At 38.9% G+C, this 20152-nt stretch overlaps 1 protein-coding gene across 6 annotated transcripts in view; it reads right to left on the bottom strand.

Annotated features, from left to right (window-relative positions):
• Positions 1-1490: 1490 nt before the first annotated feature.
• The window catches only part of LOC148876775 (asparagine synthetase [glutamine-hydrolyzing] 3-like), a 56659-nt gene continuing 37997 nt past the window's right edge, over positions 1491-20152 (bottom strand). For 2 of the 6 annotated variants that reach the window (XM_088969223.1, XM_088969213.1), the window contains 6 exons: positions 16025-16106; positions 7476-7556; positions 7169-7390; positions 4945-5025; positions 4782-4868; positions 1491-2181 (listed from right to left, as the gene is read on the bottom strand). In XM_088969223.1, the coding sequence (XP_088825349.1) occupies positions 1930-2181; positions 4782-4868; positions 4945-5025; positions 7169-7390; positions 7476-7556; positions 16025-16042 (741 nt within the window). In that variant the 5' untranslated portion in view covers positions 16043-16106 and the 3' untranslated portion in view covers positions 1491-1929. Of the gene's footprint in view, positions 2182-4541; positions 4668-4781; positions 4869-4944; positions 5026-7168; positions 7391-7475; positions 7557-16024; positions 16107-18554; positions 18687-20152 lie in introns of those variants that run through there. The other 4 variants (XM_088969196.1, XM_088969203.1, XM_088969231.1 and 1 more) reach the window with 3 other exon arrangements.

Raw genomic sequence — 20152 nt, 5'->3', positions numbered from 1 at the left:
GACACAAATATGTAAAGTGCAAAATTGCTCATCTTGTAAAGTACAAACACAATGTTTATCAAAGCACTAGCTGGATCAGCTCATAAGAAAAAAGAAAAAAAAAATTCTAGACCTGCTAATAAGGTCTTTAGATGAGTTCATCGGGATTGAATCCTACTTAAAAAAAGAAAAAAAAAAGAACAAAAACACTTTCAAATAATCTTTGGGTGTAACACATCGACACTGAATTATTTTTAGGCAATTCCTATGATGCCAGTCCATAACTATAGTATCTATGTAATTCCATTCCACCCATGCTGGTCCATAACTCCATATCATCTTGTATCGGTTCATAATAATCTTCTACCAAAAAAAATCCCATTGATCCATATGAGGTTGATAATATCAATGAATATTGGTGGATAGAACCGTTACTCATTTTGTATTCCATACCAACTAGAAAATTAAAATGAAAATATAGAAAATAAAGAAAAAAATATCATTATATTTAATTATAATACTAAGAGTAAATTACAGATAGGCATCCTGTGCTTTGAGGGTAATGATAGATAGGTGATTGGTGCGGATTGTCTCCACTCTCCAAACTCCATGTTGCTGGCATAGCATACATAATGTAGGGTAGAAGCCCAATTAACGATTAGGCAATTTTATACTAGGCCCATCTAACAACATCTCCAATTATCCTCGGACCAGCCATTCCCCCAACGAGCCTCTAGGGAATCCAGCAGTCCTAAGATTTTGGGTTGAACCGTGACACACATGGGCCTCCCATTCCCATGCAGTTCGTTTGGCTCAGTTTTGAAAAATGAGAACCCTTTTATTTGTCTTACCACCGTCCACCCCCCGCGAAAAGCGTCTGCACCACCATTTGCAATTAATTCAACACATACCACATTTTTGTTTCGACCAGTGGTATCTTCGCAATTCACTGGGGGTAATGTTTTGAAATCGGATTTGGTCCTCACAAGACATCTTACACCGTTTGTACAGTCCCATGCAGCCTTGCATTGGGAATAACTCTATCTATATCTATATCTATACTACTCATAAAAGAGTAAATAGTCTCATTTTCTGAAATTTTTATTAGTTATTTTTACTCCTTATCTAAGTAACATACAACAGGCATAAAAAGGGCATATATATCCTTTACTCACTCTAAAAATTGCCCATTTATAACTGTTTAAAAACTGTCAATGAATTTTAAATAGTTTTGTTTTGGAGATACTGTCACGTGCAAATGCACGTACATGTTCACTAGTAAAAAAAAAACATACAAGTAAGAAGATATTTCCCATGCATGGCTGTAAAAAGCTATGCAAACGGTATAAATACAGTCTTGTGAGCACTGAAGCCAATCACTAATGTTTTTTCTTTTTTGTTGCCTAATCGATTCCAAAATGCAGTTACTGACATTGCAGTTTGTTACATACTCGCACGGGAAAATATTACATTCAGCAACCCCCTAATGAATTGTGATGAACAAACCACCATTTGAAAAAACAAAAAAAAAAACATGCAATGTGTCGAATTAATTGCAAAACGGTGGTTAGTTGAATTGTTCTGCGACCACAGTAGCAGGTAATATAAATTCAACAAAAGAATGATTGATTACATTTTCCCAAAGCTGTGCTTAGTTTGAAGGAAAAGGTAGGGAAAGGTTCCTTCAAACCAAACACAGCCTTAGGGGTGACTGACTGACTTGTATTAGATGAGCATGCCGATTGCCAAATTTTTGTTCAGTCAAGCAAGCCCCACACTATTATTGCCTTCATTCGTTTCCTTAGCCTAGAAATTCAAGAACATGGTAAGCCAGAATTATATTCCAACAAAGTACCCATTCACCCAAACCGCAATGCAAGCACATTTCTTTCCTATCAGCAACGAAACCCCTAGTCTAAGCTTTTTATGAAAATGTGTAGAATCCTCGTATCAAACAACAGTTGAAGTCGCCTTGACAATGACAATGCCTTCCTGCAATTTCTCAAGGAAATCATTCAGTGAACTGAAAATTTTCACTGCCGGAAGTGAACCCATTTTTTCCTCGTAAACAGCTGCATGAACACCAAGTGCAGCACGGCTAGAAGGATCTGGATTTTTAGACCATGCAGTATCCCATTCAACTGCTTTGGCAGTACTGCATGCCACGCTAGGACCTCCTGGGACAGTTGATCTCGCAGCATTCTGTCAAGAAATTTCAAATTAATTACCATCTCGATGACAAACATATACACATAAAAAGAACAGGAACGGTTGGTTCACGAAGGATAAGTTCAGTAATTTCAACAACCAAAAAGTTCTCACAGAAAACAAAAGGAATGAAACAAAAGAATCTAGCTTAAGAATAATAATTAATGATGATGGTGATGACAACGATAAAGAATAATAACTGTAGCATTAAAAGATACTGATAGTAGTTAGGACCCCATAATGGTATTTTCTCTCCTTCCTGTGTCTTTAAGGTGCTTTGGATATTTACCATGCCAAGGTAAAAAGAAGTACAAGGGCATTGTAAAAGACCAACTTTGGCTTAGAGAGCCATAAAATGAGTTTTTCCCACTTTTTTCTACCCACTTTATTTGTTTGTCTAACTATGACCAGAAAAAGGATTTTGCTACTTCATTTTATCCCTCCATTATGCAACCAAAACAACTGCACATTCTCTCCTCTGTATGTTTGTCACATTAGAAATAGCAAAGGATCCATCCCTTTATATGCTTGTTTTCTTATGTTCTTTGATTTCACACACACACACACACACTCATTCTGTCTGTATCTCTAAAACACCTGTTTTGGTTCTTTTATGTCAGAACACTTCTAATGTTCTCTAGTTGCTAAACCAAATAGAGAAACAAGTTAGAATCATCTAATTTTTTTATAAAAAGAATTGTTGATTAAGTGACCTTGAAAACTGCGTTGCTTTCTAAAAAGAATACTTTCTATCTCCTTTCCTTAAAACAAGGTTCAAAATATCGAAATGTATCAGTGCATATCATACGATACATATCAACTTTTGACCTCACTGACACACTATAATATTAGCATTTCATTGGTATTAATAGTTTTAAATGATAATTTATGACATGACATTTTCAACATTGAAATGTCAAATCAAAGAAGTTAAAAAATGGTATCAATTGTTTAAAATTCTTAATATGTTAAAATTTCATATTGAGAGTTGATACTTTGAACGTTGCCTTAAAAAGCAGTTGTGGAAATTCCTCCACCACCAAAGACGCATACTTCTCGCTTAGTAGTTCATAAAAAAAGTCAATACTTGTGGGATGTTACAGAAGAGAAATGGTGTGTGATGCTTATCCTAGAATGTTTGGTAGCTACGTCTTGTTGATGAAGAATTGAATCATTCTTCTACCCATCTCAATCTGGAAACACTTTTCAGATACTCTAATATCCATCTTTTGGTTCAAATAGGAACTTAGGATTCACAAGACTTGGGGTTTGGTATTCCAAACCCCATTCACAGTGCCAGGAGCATGGTTCAAAGAATATCCACTCTACTGTTGTACTTGGTCTCCATTTGGTTGGACATAAAACAGAGGAAAACTATAATTGGCTTTCCAAAGCTAACTGCTTTTAGAAAATTAGTAGCTGAAGAAAAATGGCATTCCTCCTAATCTTCCTCAAAGTCATTTTCTGGAAAGGGGTTGACCCTCTTAATTCAAGTCCATGACACCCATTCATGTCATCCAAGTTTATTTTGCCAACCTACAATCCAACACCAGGAAAATTAGTGAAACCATTTGTTTTCCTGCTGAATATCACTTTAGAATTCATTTTCCTTCATTTTAATGCAACTACATGCACCCTTTATATATTTGGAAGAAAGAAGCTCTAGAATATCTCAAAACAAGAAGAGACTCTATTAGGCAGTGATGAAACTGATTATCATTGAAGTAACCTATTAGGTTCATGTGTTATAGATATTCAAAAGTGTTATGTTAGATTCGATCATCAGGGAGTGGAGCACCATCATTAGATTTCCTCATAGTTCAGCCACAGGTTTAAAAAGGGGAAAAAAGATAAGTGGCTGTTCTCTGGATAATTTCAGCTCATTAGCAGTTGGAGTATTTACTCACAATAATAATGGGACATTCTTGCATATTAAGAAGCAGTTGGCACAGGGTGATTTGCAAGAGACAGGCTTCTACCGAAGACAAAGGGTCTCCAACTATTGGTCTCTATAGCTATCAGACTATCAGAGAATATGAGCTAAGGGAGGTCCCTGACAGTGAGGGTGGATGAGAGATGGGGGATATTACTAATGTCCATTGAGGTATAATAAGGTTGTGAAAGGGAGTCTCTTCAGCTTGAGGATGCATAATTTTTTTCTTTTTTTTTTTTTACATTTTTTACAGGGAACCCAATAATGGGTATTGGTAGCGCTAGAGCTATCATGTAAGGGCTGTCTAATTGCATGTTTTACAATCTTACAGCTGCTGACAACAAAGTGACAAACAATGACAATAGGAATAAAAACAGCACTGGAAGCTACCTTCGGAAAGAATCTCTCAAAGATTGCCCTATAATAGTATGCTTCCTTTGTCGTAGGAGTATTTTCAGGATAAATAAAACTTGCATTCAATAACATTGCATCAGAAACTTGGTCATGAAAAAGAAAAACCATATGCATCATCAGTTGATAATAGCTCCTGGATACGGGTACCATTAAGAAAGGCTGAAGTTATTGCACCAAAAGAACTTGATATAAAACATAAACAAGTCATGATAAAAAATGTAATTTCAAAAGTCAGGAGTGTAAATACATGTTTATTTGCATGGTCTTTCAAGCCATCAATCCAGCTGTACCCAACTCCATCACTGAATTGCTCCTTTTGCCTGTAAAGAATGTGCTGAAACCCAGAAAAAGAGCAATAGTAAGAAGCCCAAAATGGACAAAAATAATAAAAATACTAAGAAGCTACAAACCTTCGGCAAATATGGGTTTTTATCATCATCAAATGCATTGCGTAATATCCACTTCTCAATTCGACCAAGATCAGGTCTTACCTGTAATTGTTTCATAGGAAAATTAGTTATCATATATTCATATTATTAATTCCACAAATTCACTGGTTTTGTTCACCAATGGAATATAGGAACAGACCTCCAAGCACTCAATACTACAAGCATTTGCAATGGTCATAAAGTGAAAATATAATAATAATAACTAACAGGTTTATAAAACAATGTGTAGGAACAAGGAATTAGAAAAGACCCATTGCATGGAGCAAACAGCAAGCACTGAATCTACAGATCGCAACTTATGATTGGTAAGGTGAAAAAGGCATTTCAGCATTATCCGTTCAACAGAATGCCTCATTAGACACCCAAATCGCAAGACCTGCAACTAGCAGGTAGCCACATGGCAGACAGTTGAAGCACGTTAATGCCAAAAGGGGATGAGGAAAGGATATTGTAGCCAACATCCTCGAGGACATGTGTCGGGAAAGGGGACATCTAAGGGGATGCATGGAAACCTCCTGACCAACCCATATGACGGCAGATTAAGATAATCCCAAACTCTTAGGAGTTATTATCTGGCACAACACAAAAATACAAACCTATAAATACAGGATTTCACCAAGGAAAAAAGGGATATGAATGAAGTATCACTTCACCCTCTAGAAACCATAAGCACACCCGACTCTCTTCTGCCTGAGCTTTATCTTGTCACGGAGAGAGCCATCTTCCTGTCCTTCATACAGATCCCCACAATGCTCAGTCCTACCCTCCTACACAATGTAGCTTTCAATATAAGGACATTACTCAGGGTAACCGTTTCGGGGTCTGACCTGTTTCACAGGGTAGACAGGTCTTATACTGACCCCCCCCCCTCCTCAAACAGTTTGAGAAAAAATAATAAAAATAAAAAGATGAGGGAGAAATGTGGTTGAAGGACATTCTTGGATCATCATTTGGCAGATAAGAGAAAGATCCCTATTCCCTGGTGGAACTTTGCAACTGCCTCATTTTGAGGCACAGGCCTTGGTATCCAGATCGAGGAGCTCATACCATTGGCCACCTAATTCTGTGTCTTTTGGTCAAATCTGGTTTTGGGGTGCTGGAGATTTGAGGACCACAGGGTAGTCTCATTCCTTGTTTGTTTGGGAAGGGGGGTTTTTTCGTGTCTTTTCGGTCTGACTTCTTACAGTCTATGATAAAATTTTCCGTAATTAATCCATAAAGAAGGAAGCGAAGATGATCTGGATAACAACACAAGACTGGCAATCACTGCAGGAAATTTGGCATAATCATAAGTCTTATGTATTCTGTTGTATCTGCAGGAATGCAAAGGTGACAGGACGCATTAAACTTCAAAGAGGAATACTGAAGAGCATTCAACCATTAAACTTAAAACAGGACCCACTAATCCTGATGCCAGTTTACATGGTTAGTGATTCCCCAGAACATATGCTCACTTGGGTGGGCAGCCTGGTATCTGGTGTCTTCAAATATAGAATAATAATAATAATTTCTTTGACAAGAAACCAGATAAAGGGAATTAACACTGATTAATTGATACCATTTTTAGCCTACCAATACCCAAATAAATGCATTCTTACATAGGCAACATCATCTTTAGCACCTTTCTACATGGAGAAACCACTCTAAAATCTTTCTATGATGAGGAAGTAGTAGCAATGTCTCATAGAAGAAACCAAATGGACTTTTAGTCAAAGAATAAGCTTTCATTAGGAGATCTTTTGCAATCTCACAAGGAGAGAATCCTGTAATTCCAGGAGTATGTTACTTCTTTCATTACCATTTTCCACTCTGGATCAATATTCATGGCAACATTGATAAGTTCTTTATCTAGAAAGGGTACACGAGCCCTACACCCCAAGCTGAAGTCGACTTATTCGCCCTTAGGCAATCATACAGATGAAGAGCTTTAATCTGACAAAAAAATAAAGAATCCATTACTTTACCATATTGACTAGAAGTATTAATTGTAACATAGCAGAAATCAGCAACTTCACAATGTATTATATGCACTGTGATCTCTGGATTCATGATAGTCTTTTACAGAAAAGAAATACCTTTCAATACATATTAATAAAGCAACAAAAATTCTTCAACAATGAAAAAGAAAAAGATACAGCTCCAATGCAATATATGACAAGGAAAATAGGCATTCTTTGTACTGTACCTTCCGACATGTTTCCAGATGAAACTCCTCCTTGTTAGGTGCCTTGTGGAAATACAAGTTACCTCCAAAAATTTCATCTGAACCTTCCCCTGAAAGAACCATCTTTACTGCCAAGAATTTGATTTTTCGAGACATCAGAAACATGGGAGTGCTGGCTCTGACCGTAGTCACATCATATGTTTCAATGTGGGAAATGATTTCTTCAATTGCATCTATGCCCTCCTGATATAATAAAGAGAGAAAGCAATGTACCATATTATAATATGACTCCAATCTTATTTTGCCTATTGAAAAGAGAAGATACTACCTGAACTGTAAAATGGAACTCATGGTGATGTGTACCAAGATAATCAGCAACCTCTCTTGCTGCTTTAAGATCTGGAGAGCCCTGAAAAAAGCAGCATTTACCAGGAAGGAAAGAGAAAAAAAAAAAAAAAGTAATAAGCATCTCTCAGAAACCAGAAGAGGGTTGACATCAAGAGACAGTAGACAAGGTTGCAAAGCATTAGGATACTGTTTTACATTTTTGAAATGTAGAGTTTAAATCCTCTACAGGGGGTGTGTGTGTGTATGCATGTTCCTATCTGTTTGTGTATTTATGGCTATTTTAAGACAAGTTAATTCATTACTGTTAGAGTCAGTTAGAAAAGGGTATTTTCGTCTTTTCACTTTATGTATTATGTTGGCTGTATGTCTCCTCACATGCAGGGGCATTTCAGTCTTTTGTATCTTATAATTTCAAATGCAAGTATATGGTCGACTGGGTTAGATGAAGAGACTAACCAGTTCGACACTTTGTCTCCCTCTTCTTCCTCTTCTTCTACTTCTTTCCTCTTTCTCTCTCTTCTCTTCTCTGTTCGGCTGAACACTTTTATGGTATCAGAGCGCTAGTATTAGAAGCCGACTGCAATCTTCTGTCTTCTCCTTCTTCATTTTCGTTTTTTTTTCTGGGCGTGAGAAATATGGGTTAGAGAAGAAGGAACCCAGGTACCTGCGGCAACATCTAGTAATTTGTGATATTAGGGTTTCTATTTCTGCGGTAATACCTAAGGTTTCATGACAGCAAGGGTTCTGCAGCAACCTTTTTTTATGGTGTGGGAAATCTGGGTTGGAGGACTGTGAAGTAACCCAGATTTCTGGTTCTGGTGACAGTAGGCAACTACAGCAGTTCGAGTGAACAAGAAATCCAAGGTTTTGTCTGTGTGAGGATTGCTGTCACTATATGTGACAGCTGTGGTGGTCGAGTGGGTGTAGTGGTTGTGGCCTGCCCTCTAATGAGCAGTTTCAAGAGTGATTTTGGGCATTTTTAAATCTGCTGGTGCGCAGATTAGTGGTGTTCACAGTGGCCGAATGCATGCTAGGGCAGGCTAGTGGTGACTTTTAAGTGTGTTGGTGTGGAGGTAGGACAGTAGTGCAGTAGCTGAAATTTGTTTTCATGACCAGCTTCGTAGAGTGCTATGGCATCGATTGGTGATTCAAGTGGTGGCCAGAAATCGAGTGTGATGATATCTCCTGATTTTTTAAGTGTACAAATGACATCCATCAAACTCAATAGTGAAAACTATGTTCCGTGGGCCAAGTCGGTGGAAATGTTTCTCAAGGCCAAGAAGAAAGTGAAACATGAATGGAAGGAGAAACTGAGTGTTGAATCCCCGGGGTTTAGTGATTGAGAGCAAGAGGATGCTCAGATCATGACATTGTTGTGGAACAGTATGGAGCCAAAAATCTGTGTTAACTTCATGTTTTTGGATACAGCAAGGGATATTTGGGAACATGCGAAGAAACTCTATTCGGGAGAAGACAACACTACAAGGGTTTATCAGCTTTATCAAGAATATTTCAGTTTGCAGCAAGGAAATTAGACTCTTGAAGAATATTATGCCAGCATGAAAAATTGATGAGTATTCCCAGAGAAGAGTATGAGAGATTTCTTCAGGCCACTGTACATCAGAACACTGCCACCCTTGCTCATTCAGGTATAGCTTGCCTAGCATCCAAACCCTCACCCTGGATAATTGACTCTAGAGCCTCTAATCACATGACCGGGACTCCAGGTGTTTTTTCCTCCCTTTCTCCAACCTCTACATCAAATAATGTTACCCTTGCAAATGGATCTACTTCCCTCATCTACAGTGTTGGTAATGTTACCACTGCATCTCTACCTTTGTCTTTTGTCTTATATGTTCCAAAGTTTCCTTTTAATCTTATGTTTGTTAGCAAACTAACCAAGTCTCTCAATTGTTCTATCACATTTTACCCTTCATCTTGTGTTTTTCAGGATCTAACGACGGGGAAGAAGATTGGTGGAGGGCATGAAGCTGGCGGATTGTATTATCTTGACGGTGGAGGCTCTACAGTTGCGCTTCAAACCTCCTTGACTCCCCTTCCATGGCATTGTAGACTCGACCATCCATCTCTTAAAGCTCTCAAGCTTCTTATTCCATCACTGACTAGTCTGTCATCTTTGTAGTGTGAGTCGTGTCAGTATGGGAAACACCACTGGGTTTCCTTCAATCCTAGAGTTGATAGTCGTATGTTGAGTCCTTTTGAGTTAGTTCATTCAGATGTTCGGGGTCCAATTAGAATTGAATCGTACAATGGCTATAGATATTTTGTAATGTTTGTTGATGATGAAGGGAAGGGAGATTCATCATATGGATGGCCGAACCATGCAGGGTGACTAGGCAAAATTTCAAAAATTTCTTTCTCCCTTCCGGAAATCATATTCCTGTTTTAGAAAAACTGCATTTTTCAAGGTTCGTTCTTAAAACAAACTAGACCAGATCTGTAACCAAAAGAAAGGGAGGGATACACCTAATACGAAATCCACAAACGTAGCTCCCAACATAGGTGTTCACGCCCAAAGAGGCCACCAAATCCTGCCTCCACTGAAGATGACATAGCTTAGGATGAAGCAGGATCAGCAAAGCAATTTTACAGCAAGAATTGCAATCCTTTAACAAGGATCACGCACGGGATGTGAGCACAACTTCAAATCTGATTCTTCAAGCAAGAACCAGAATCAAGAACTATTCATGATCTATCCAAGAAAGTGGAGATCGAACTGGGTAGGGCGGCAAGAACAGAGACAAGAACTGGATTTAGCAGAAGTGTTTAATAGAAGGATTTCGCCCTCTATTTATAACCTCTCTCTGGATCAGTTTCCTAATCCTATCAGGAAAGGGTTCTTTGATCCAAATCTTTATTTGGTTTAAAACTCTTAAGTGGATAAGACATATCTTATCTCTTGTTGATCTAGAAGCAGATCTAATCTCAAATTCGCCCATAATTAATTAATCAGATTAACCCAGTTTGAAATGGGCTTTAGGCCCATTAAATTATTAGGCTCACTTCCCCTTTAATTTGCTGGCTAGCTTGGCTCTCTTTATATAGCATGGGACCCTAACATTGATCTCCACAAAAGCAATATGGGTTCAGCGTAGCCTCTGTTACAAGTTCTGGCTGAATTCACTATTGAAGACAATGAACCCCTGAGCCCATCAGTATAGGCTCTTAGCAGGCCCAACATTTACACTAAATGGTCCTTGGGTCCAGCCACCTTATGAAGGCCCAAGGACTATGGACTTAAGTGAGATTAGTCCATCAGGTAAAAACCCTAAATGGTCTTACACTAAACCTCTCAGCCTATCAAACACTGTCCGACAAGAGAGGACCTCTCCCTCAGCTACAAGGTGCAGTGTTGCACTCTCTGCTCACATGGATCCCGGGAATTAAAACCTTTTGCAAACATTTTGTGAAACCATAATATATATGTATATCTCTATACAAATATATTTTTCAAAACAAATCTCAACAAGTTTGAAATCAACTGCCGACAGTTTAAGTTTCCATCAGAGAGAGTGCACTCCCTAATCATTCACTTTGTCTGACAAAGGGCCTAACTCTGTCACTATGATCACCCATTCAGTTGAATTCTCAAACTGCCCCAACATAGTCAGGTTTTGACCCCCGCTAAGGATGTCATTGATTGGCATATCAAAGATAGCCCAATCCAACACCTAGTGTAGCACCATAGTCGAGTCTAGGGGTTAGGTGTACTTTTCCAATTATGCCCATTTGTCTCCAAGGTCCAAGGCATAACTGGAAAATAGTCTGGTTCAGAGTTTCAAACAAACCCACACCACATGTGCTTCAGGTCTCACCCTGGCAGCTAAAACAAGCCACCCCAACCGACTTGGTAGCACATTAGTGTCAATCTTGGTAGGATAAACCTCCCCAGGTCTATCCAACAACTGTGAAGGTTCTAAACTAACACGAGTCTCATAAGTGTCTAGTTTAAGGGTATTACATAGAAATACACCATAATAACATGAATCAATTATGTACTATTAATCATTTACGATAAATGTTAAAAGTACATCAATCTAATTGGAACCAAGGACATATATTGTCTAACAACTCCCACTTGCACTTAGGTCCAATTGGGTACAAGCCGGAGTTTCATACTTTCCACATGTTTCTCAAACACTTTCTGTGTGAATGGCTTAGTCAATGGGGCTGAAACATTCTCCGCTAATGCTACCTTCTGAATCTAGATGTCCCCTCTACCAACAATCTCCCATAGTACGTGGTACTTCCTCTCGATGTGCTATGACTTCGGGTGGGTTCGGGGCTCCTTAGCCTGAGCGATGGCTCTAGTGTTGTCACACAACAATGGAATGGGTGATGTGCTGGATGGGACAACTCCTAACTCCTGAATAAACTTCATCCAAACGGCTTCCTTGGTAGCTTCACTTGCAGAAATGTACTTGGCCTCGGTTGTGAAATCTGTAGTGGACCCCTGTTTGCTGCTTTTCTAGCTAACTGTACAGGACCCCATCGTGAAGATGTAACTAGATGTAGACTTTCTATCATCTGGGTCTAACTGGAATTCGGCATCGGTATACCCTAAGATCTATAGTGAACTACCATCGAGTACCAGACAAAACTCTTTTGTCCTTCGAAGGTATTTGAGTATGTTTTTCACAACTATCCTGGGTTTGACTAGTACCTACTTACCACACTCACTGCCTGAGCAATGTCTAGGAGTGCATAGCATGGCATACATGATGCTCCCTATGGCTGAGGCATAGGGAACCTCTCTCATGCCCTCAATCTCCTTGGGAATCTTGGGAGACATACCTTTGGAGAGAGTGACTCCGTGCCTGAAAGGAACATTTCCTTCCTTGAAGTTCTTCATATTGTATCTCTTGACAATTTTGTCAATGTAAGTAGACCGGGACAATCCTATTTTCCTCTTCATCTATCTCTATAGAGTCAATGTCCAAGATATAGAAGGCTTCTCCAAGATCATTCATGGAGAATTGCTGTGAAAGCCACACATTCACCGTAGTTAACATTCCTACATCATTCCCAATGAGTAGAATTCCATCTACATACAGAACCAAAAATGCAACCTTATCTCCCACTATTTTCCTGTAAGCACAAGGCTCATCCGGATTTTGCTTAAAGTCAAACTGTTTGACGGTAGAGTCAAACCGGATGTTGCAGATCCTAGAATCTTTCTTAAGTCCATAAATGGATCGGTTAAGTTTACACACCATGTGTTCCTGACCTGTAGCAATGAATCCTAGCGGTTGTTGCATGTAGATATCTTTAGTAAGATCTCAGTTCAAGAACGCGGTTTTGACATCCATTTGCCAAATCTCGTAATCATAGTGTTGCTACAGCTAGTAGGATCCTAATGGACTTGAACATGGCCGCCGAAAAGGTTTCCTCATAGTCGATTCACTCTTTCTGAGTGTATCTGTTTGCCACAAGACAAGCTTTATAAGTCTCAATCTTACCATCAGGGCCCTTCTTCCTCTTGTAGATCCATTTACAACCAATTGCTTTCACCCCAGGGGGTGAGTCTACAAGAGTCCAGACCATGTTGGTATCCATCGAGTCCATCTCGGCTTTCATGGCATCTACCCACTTCAAGGAATCTATGTCCAACATAGCTTCCGTATAACTCACGGGATCTTCCTCAATGTTCATGGCTTCTATCAAGTAACTTTCTTGATCATAGCCGTAACGAACTAGAGGCCTAGATACCCGAGTAAACCTTCTAAATTGGTTATTATTTAGAGCCTGTGGGACATCTCCCACTACCCCTGAGCTCTCCTCATCAATAACTATTTCCTGACGATGATTGTCCAAGATGTATTCTTCTTCCAAGAAATAGGCATTTCAACTGCAAAACACCTTTTGCTCCTTTGGGTCATAGAATAAATAACCTACAGAGCTTTTGGGGTAACCTACAAATAGGCAACGACTGGTCTTGGATTCCAATTTGTCAACACTTGTTCTTTTAACATGCGTCGGACAACCCCAGATCTTCAAGTGTCTTACACTAGGTTTCTTACCAGTCCATAACTCATATGGAGTCTTAGGAACGGAATTGGTTGGAACCCGGTTCAGCACATATTTCCCAGTATCTAATGCGTAACCCCAAAAGGATATAGGTAATTCTGAGTGGATGAGAAGTGAACGGACCATATCTAATAGAGTCCGATATCTCCTCTCCGATACACCATTTAATTGTGGTGTAGCAGGAGGAGCTAGTTGTGATACAATCCCATTTTCCTTTAAGTAGTCCCTGAATTCGTTGGAGAGATATTCGCCTCCTCGATCTGATCGAAGGGCCTTAATTTGTCTCCCCAACTATTTCTTGACCTCTTGTCTGAACTCCTTGAACTTTTCAAAGGATTCAGACTTATGTCTCATTAGCTACACGTAACCATACCGTGAAAAATCATCGGTAAATGATATAAAATAAACATGCTGGTTATGTGTCATAACATTCATTGGATCACATACATCGGTATGTATTAGGTCAAGTGTGCCTGTAGATCTTTCAAGCTTACCCATACATAAATGGTCGTTTTGTCATCTTACCCTAAAGGCAAGGTTGATAGGTTGGAAGATCTTCTACAGTTAGAAAATCCAAAGAACCATCCTTTACCAACCTAGTGATATGATATATGTTAATGTGGCCAAATTGGTAATGCCACAGGCACGTAGGATTTACCGTATCACGCATTCTCCATATGTACTTCTTCTTCCAAGTCTCCATTCAAAAAGGCATTCTTCACATCCAGTTGATTCAATGGCCAATCAAGATTAGCTACAACAGATAAGAGTACTCAAACTGTATTTAGCTTCGCCAGTGGAGAAAAGGTCTCAAAGTAGTCCACTCCATATGTCTGAGTAAAGCCTTTAGCTACTAGGCAAGCCTTGTATCTCTCCAAGGATCCGTCTGAGTTGTACTTCAGAGTGAACACCCATTTACAACCAACAACTGTCTTTCCATCCGGCAGATCCACTTTCTCCCAAGTAGCGTTCTTTTCCAAAGCTCTCATCTCCTCAAAAACAGCTTCTTTCCACTCAGGTGCATTTAGAGCCTCCTGGATACTGTTAGGAATGGATACACTAGACACTTGTGAAATAAAAGCACAATATGAAGGTGAAATATTTTTGTAAGATACAAAATTTGACAGAGGATGTTTTTGTACAAGACCTAACACCTTTCCTAAGAGCAATGGGAAGATCAAGTTGACTGGAAGTATTAGAATTACCTGGAGGAATATTTTCAGGAATTTTTGGAGAATTATCATGAATTTCATGATCCAACCTCAAATCAGATTCTTGTTGATGCTGCAGAATAGTGCCTCTCCTTTTCTGTGCTAGATACTCCCTTGAATATACAAGGCCTTTATACTGTTTCGTACGCATCTCTGTTGTTTCATCTTTTTCATTTTGAGATGGCATCACCGAAGGTTGTTCATTTTCAATATTTAATTCATTTGTTTCCACTAATTTTGTATTTTCTGCCTCACTTTCTTTCGGTGACTGGTTGTGAGGAACATCATTATGGACAAATTCAAACATTAAATCAAAACCATCTAAAAAACCATCTTCACTAGTGTTGCTCTCCCCCTGAAGATGGGAGTTTCTATAGTACGTGGTTCCTTTAAAGAATGTGACATCCATAGTCACAAACATCTTTTTCAAAACTGGATCAAAGCATTTGTAACCTCTCTGATTAGTGGGATAGCCTACAAAAATACATTTATGTGCTTTTGGATCAAGTTTTGAACGTTTAGGATCATGGTTATGAACAAAGGCCACACTTCCAAAAATTTTTAAGGGAATGTTTGTCATTAGCCGAGAGTTTGGAAAACAGTCAATGAAAATCTGTATGGGTGTTTTAAAATCCAAAATTCATGTAGGCAGTTTGTTAATCAAATAAGTGGTTGTTAAAACGGCTTCTCCCCAAAGATACTTAGGAACCTTAGTATTAAAACTTAGAGCTCTAGCAACTTCAAGGAGATGTTTGTTTTTCCTTTCAGCCACCCCATTTTGTTGAGGTGTATTATTACACAAACTTTGGTGTACAATTCCTTTCTCAGCAAAAAAATTCCCTGACACATTGTTAAAAAATTCCTTTCCATTATCACTTCGAAAAATTTTAATCTGGGTCTGAAATTGTGTTTAAACCATGTTATAAAAATTTTTAAACACAGTTTCAGCATCAGATTTCTCTTTCAAAAGGAAAACCCAAGTGACCCTAGTATGATCATCAATAAAAGTAATGAACCAACGTTTTCCAGAAAGAGTTGTTACTCTAGAAGGACGCCAAACATCACTGTGAATCATGGTAAATGGTTTTGATTTTTTATATGGTTGAGACTGAAAAACAGCACGATGATGTTTTGCTAATTCACAAGATTCACACTTGAAAACTGAATGATTTTTATTCATGAATAACTTGGGAAATAGATGCTTTAAATATTGAAAGCTAGGATGTCCTAATCGATAATGCCATATCTAAAACAAGTCAGTCGGTCTTGCCTTCCAAAGGTCGATCATTTATTAAAGAGGTAGAAACCACCATCCTGTTTAGCACCCCCAATCATCTTCCCGAGGTTAAATCCTGAAATTCACAACCAGAAGACCAAAAATTAACTCGACAATTATGATCAAGGGTTAGTATGCTAAAAGATAAGAGATTGTATGAAAGGTTAGGAACATGCAGAACATCTTTGAGGTTTAGAGAAGGAGAAATAGATATAGTTCCTTTCCCAACAACAGTAGCAAAGGAACCATCTGCAATCTTAACCTTTTGATTCCCTGCACAGGATGTATATGAAGAAAAGAATTGCGAAGTGCCGGTCACATGATCAATGGCACTTGAATCTAATATCCAGGAGACATTGGATTTGGTACAAGCAATGGCTACAGTGAAAAAATTACCTGACTAAGCTAGAGAACAGGATGGGTTAGAATTTCTTAACGATTGAGATTGAAAGACTTTATATAAGTGCTCTATTTGTTCCTTTGTGAAAGGAAGAGACTCTAAGGATGATTGCTGCCTTGGATCCGAGTTGCTTACTTGAAGTGCGCGGACATCTCCCCCTGACTTGTTCTCACTGCCTGATTTTTTCTTCCAATCCGCCGGTTTCCCGTGCAGCTTCCAGCAGGTTTCCCGAGTATGCCATGGCTTTCTACAATGATCACACCAAGGCCTCTGCTTTCCTCCTCGTTTATCTTTGTCTAAGTCTGCACCTCGGGCCACAAGAGCGGACCCTTCATTCTCTGTTTTTGTTTCACTAACATTCTTCAACATCATTTGCCGCCGTGATCTAAGTAGGCAAGGGCTTTTGCCCTAAGATACATCCTCGAACCTCATCGAGTTCTTTGTTCAAACCAGCCAAGAAGACAAAAACCCGGCCTCTTTCTATCTTCTTTTTGTACCGAACACTGTCAATCGGACTTTCCCATTCTTCTTCAAATAAATCCAACTCCTACCAAACAACCATCATCTCATTATAATAAGCTATTACTTCACGTTCACCTTGCTGCATCTTCCACATTTAGGTATTCAGTTCAAATAGTTGTTCATGATTGTCCAAATTTGAATAGGTTTCCCTAACAGCTTCCCACACATCGTGAGCCGTCGGCAGGAACATGAATGTTTTTCCAGCCACCGGATCCATAGAGTTGATCAACCAAGTGGTAACCATCGAATTTTCAGAACGCCACTGCCTGTACTTTGGATCATCAGTGGCTGGCGATTTCACTTCGCCGTTCAAATAGCCGAGTTTGCCGTCGATCACCGACCGCACAGACTGAGACCACTCAAGATAATTTTTTCCATTCAATTTGTGAATGGTAATTTGAAGAGAATTCTCAAAAAGAGAAATAGTCGTTGTCAGGCCCGACCACCGGACAGGCTTGAATAGGCTTTTTGGCCCGCAGGCTTAACCTCGAGCCAAAAAGCCCGGCCCGCATAAAATTCGAGCTGAGTTCGAGCTTTGCCAAAATAGCCCGGCCCGACCTATAGTTAAACCTAAGTAAAAACCCTATGTAATGTCCATTTGAATAAATTTTTTGATTTGAGAAGGTTGTTGATTCACTTGTAGGCCATTGTTCATTTAAATAGGGGAAAAAATTCTGAATTAAAATAGATAATGTCTACTTGAATAGGGAAAATTTTGATTTTCTTTTATTAGGTCGGGCTTCGGGCTTTTTATCAGGGCCGGACTCGGGCCCAAGTTCTAGGCCCATTGGTCGGGCCGGGCTCGGGCTCGGGCCTATTATTTTTCTGTTAATGAACACTAAAAGCCCGGCTGAGCCCATGAACAGGTCTACCGCTGACTGAATACCTCCCTCCGAAGACGTCACACCACCGCTAGCATCCGAAGATGCTGAACCAAAACCAACCATGGCGACCTTAAAATTCATGATCGAACCCTAGAGCTTTGATACCATGTTGCGAAATATAGAGGGAGAGAAGAGGAAAATTTTCTTTGTTGATCATAAAGCATATTGAGCATACAACTTAAATAAGAAAAGATAGGAAAGACAAACCCCTAAAATCTCTCTCAATCAGGGATTGACTAAATCTTTCCCTTAATTATAGGATATAACTTTCCTAAATTTATTCAAATCTCTTAATCAATCAAATCATATCTTTCTTAATTTTTCGCAAATCCTATCTTTCTTAATTTGCCGACACTTTGTAATGGTTTGTTCAATTGAGTAGTTATACACGCACATTTTGAGGTTTACAACATTTTGTTGGATGGACACTTGTATGTCAATCCTCTTTTTGCACCTAGTGATGATTGAGCTTGAGGTGTGATTATATGTTTGCATGGCTTATGCAAAATGGAAAGCATTAAAGAAATTGAGAGGTCTGTTTGGTATTGATTTAATTGGAGTAGGTCTAGGATATTTGATGAGAACTTATGAGGCAAGGTTTTTTATTTTCAAAAGTGAACCTGTTGTCCCACTAGTTCCTTTATCTATAATAGATAATTCAATAGTAGGTCTAGGATATTTGATGAGAAATTATGAGGCAAGGTTTTTGACTGATTACCAGCATGGAAAGATAAGAATTTTGACTTTCAAAGTGAACCTGTTGTCCCACTAGTTCCTGTACCTGTAATAGATAATTCAATAGTAGCAAACAGTCTTGTCAACAAAGGAGTTTTGTGCAATGAGCTTTATCAAGATACATCTTGCCATCTAAGCCATGAGTTTTCCTGTTTGTATAGATTCTTGGTGCTTACTTAATATAATGCATTTGTAGATTTCTTGATCATTCAATGCATTTGTAATTATCATTTGGAATAAATAGTTTAAAAGTTCTATTTTTTATTGGTAATTTAAAGCGTTCAGCCAAACAGAGAATAGAAGAGAGAGAAAGTGTCGAATTGGTTAGTCTCTTCATCTAACCCAATCGACCATATACTTGCATTTGAAATTATAAGATACAAAAGACTGAAATGCCCCTGCACATGAGGAGACATACAACCAACATAATACATAAAGTGAAAAGACGAAAATACCCTTTTCTAACTGACTCTGACACTCCTCTTCAAGCTGGAAAATATATATATCATATAATCCCAGCTTGTTACATATGTAGTTCACTCTCCCTGAACTCAACTCTTTTGTGAACAGATCTGCCCATTGATCACCTGTTCTCACATACTCTGTCTTTATCACACCATTGATGACCTTTTCCCTTACAAAGTGACAATCTACCTCTATGTGTTTAGTTCTCTCGTGGAAAACTGGGTTGGATGAGATGTGAATTGTCGTCTATTGTCACAATATAGCTTCATGGATTTGCTTACTAAGAACCCGATTTCCTGCACAAGATTCTTCAACCACACTAGTTCACATGCAGTGTGTGCCATAGCCCTGTATTCTGCTTCAGCACTGCTTCTTGCTCCTTCACCAACCCACATAATCACTGCTAGTTATGACTATGTCATCCACATAAACTACCAGCAAGATCTTCCCAGCCACAAAGTCATAGCTAAATACTAAATGATCAACTTGACATTGTCTCATTCCAAACTCCTTCACCACCTCGTTGTGGTGTGTTTCTGTGTGATACCCTTAAATTGGACACTTAATGAGACTCGTGTTAGTTTAGAATCTTCACAGTCGTCGGATAGATCTAGGGAGATTTATCCTGCCAAGGATGACATTGATGTACTGCCAAGTTGGTTGGGGTGGCTTGTTTCAGCTGCCAGGGTGAGACTTGAGGTACATGCAGTGTGAGTTTTCTTGAAACCTTGAACCAGACCGAAATTCCAGTATTGCCCTGGACCTTTGAGATAGATGGGCAAAATTGGAATGTTACACCTAATCCCTAGACTCGATTATGATACTGCACTAGGTGTCGGATTGAGCTATCTTTGATATGCCAATCAGTGAGATCCTTAGAGGGGGTCAAAACTTGGGTATGTTGGGACAGCCCGAGAATTCATCTGAGTGGGTGATCATAGTGACAGGATCAGCCCCTTTGTCGGACAAAGTGAATGACCGGGGATGCACTCTCTCTGATGGAAACCTAAACTGCCAGCAGTTGATTTCAACCGTTGAAATTTGTTTTGCAATATATCTATATATATATATATATATTATGCTTTCAAAATGTTTGCAAAAGGTTTTAATTCCCGA

This window comes from Nelumbo lutea, chromosome 1 (assembly GCF_056320005.1).
Source record: "Nelumbo lutea isolate HS-2025 chromosome 1, American lotus-T2T, whole genome shotgun sequence".
NCBI classification, from domain to species: domain Eukaryota; kingdom Viridiplantae; phylum Streptophyta; class Magnoliopsida; order Proteales; family Nelumbonaceae; genus Nelumbo; species Nelumbo lutea.
This window is presented reverse-complemented; position numbering and strand designations above follow the sequence as displayed.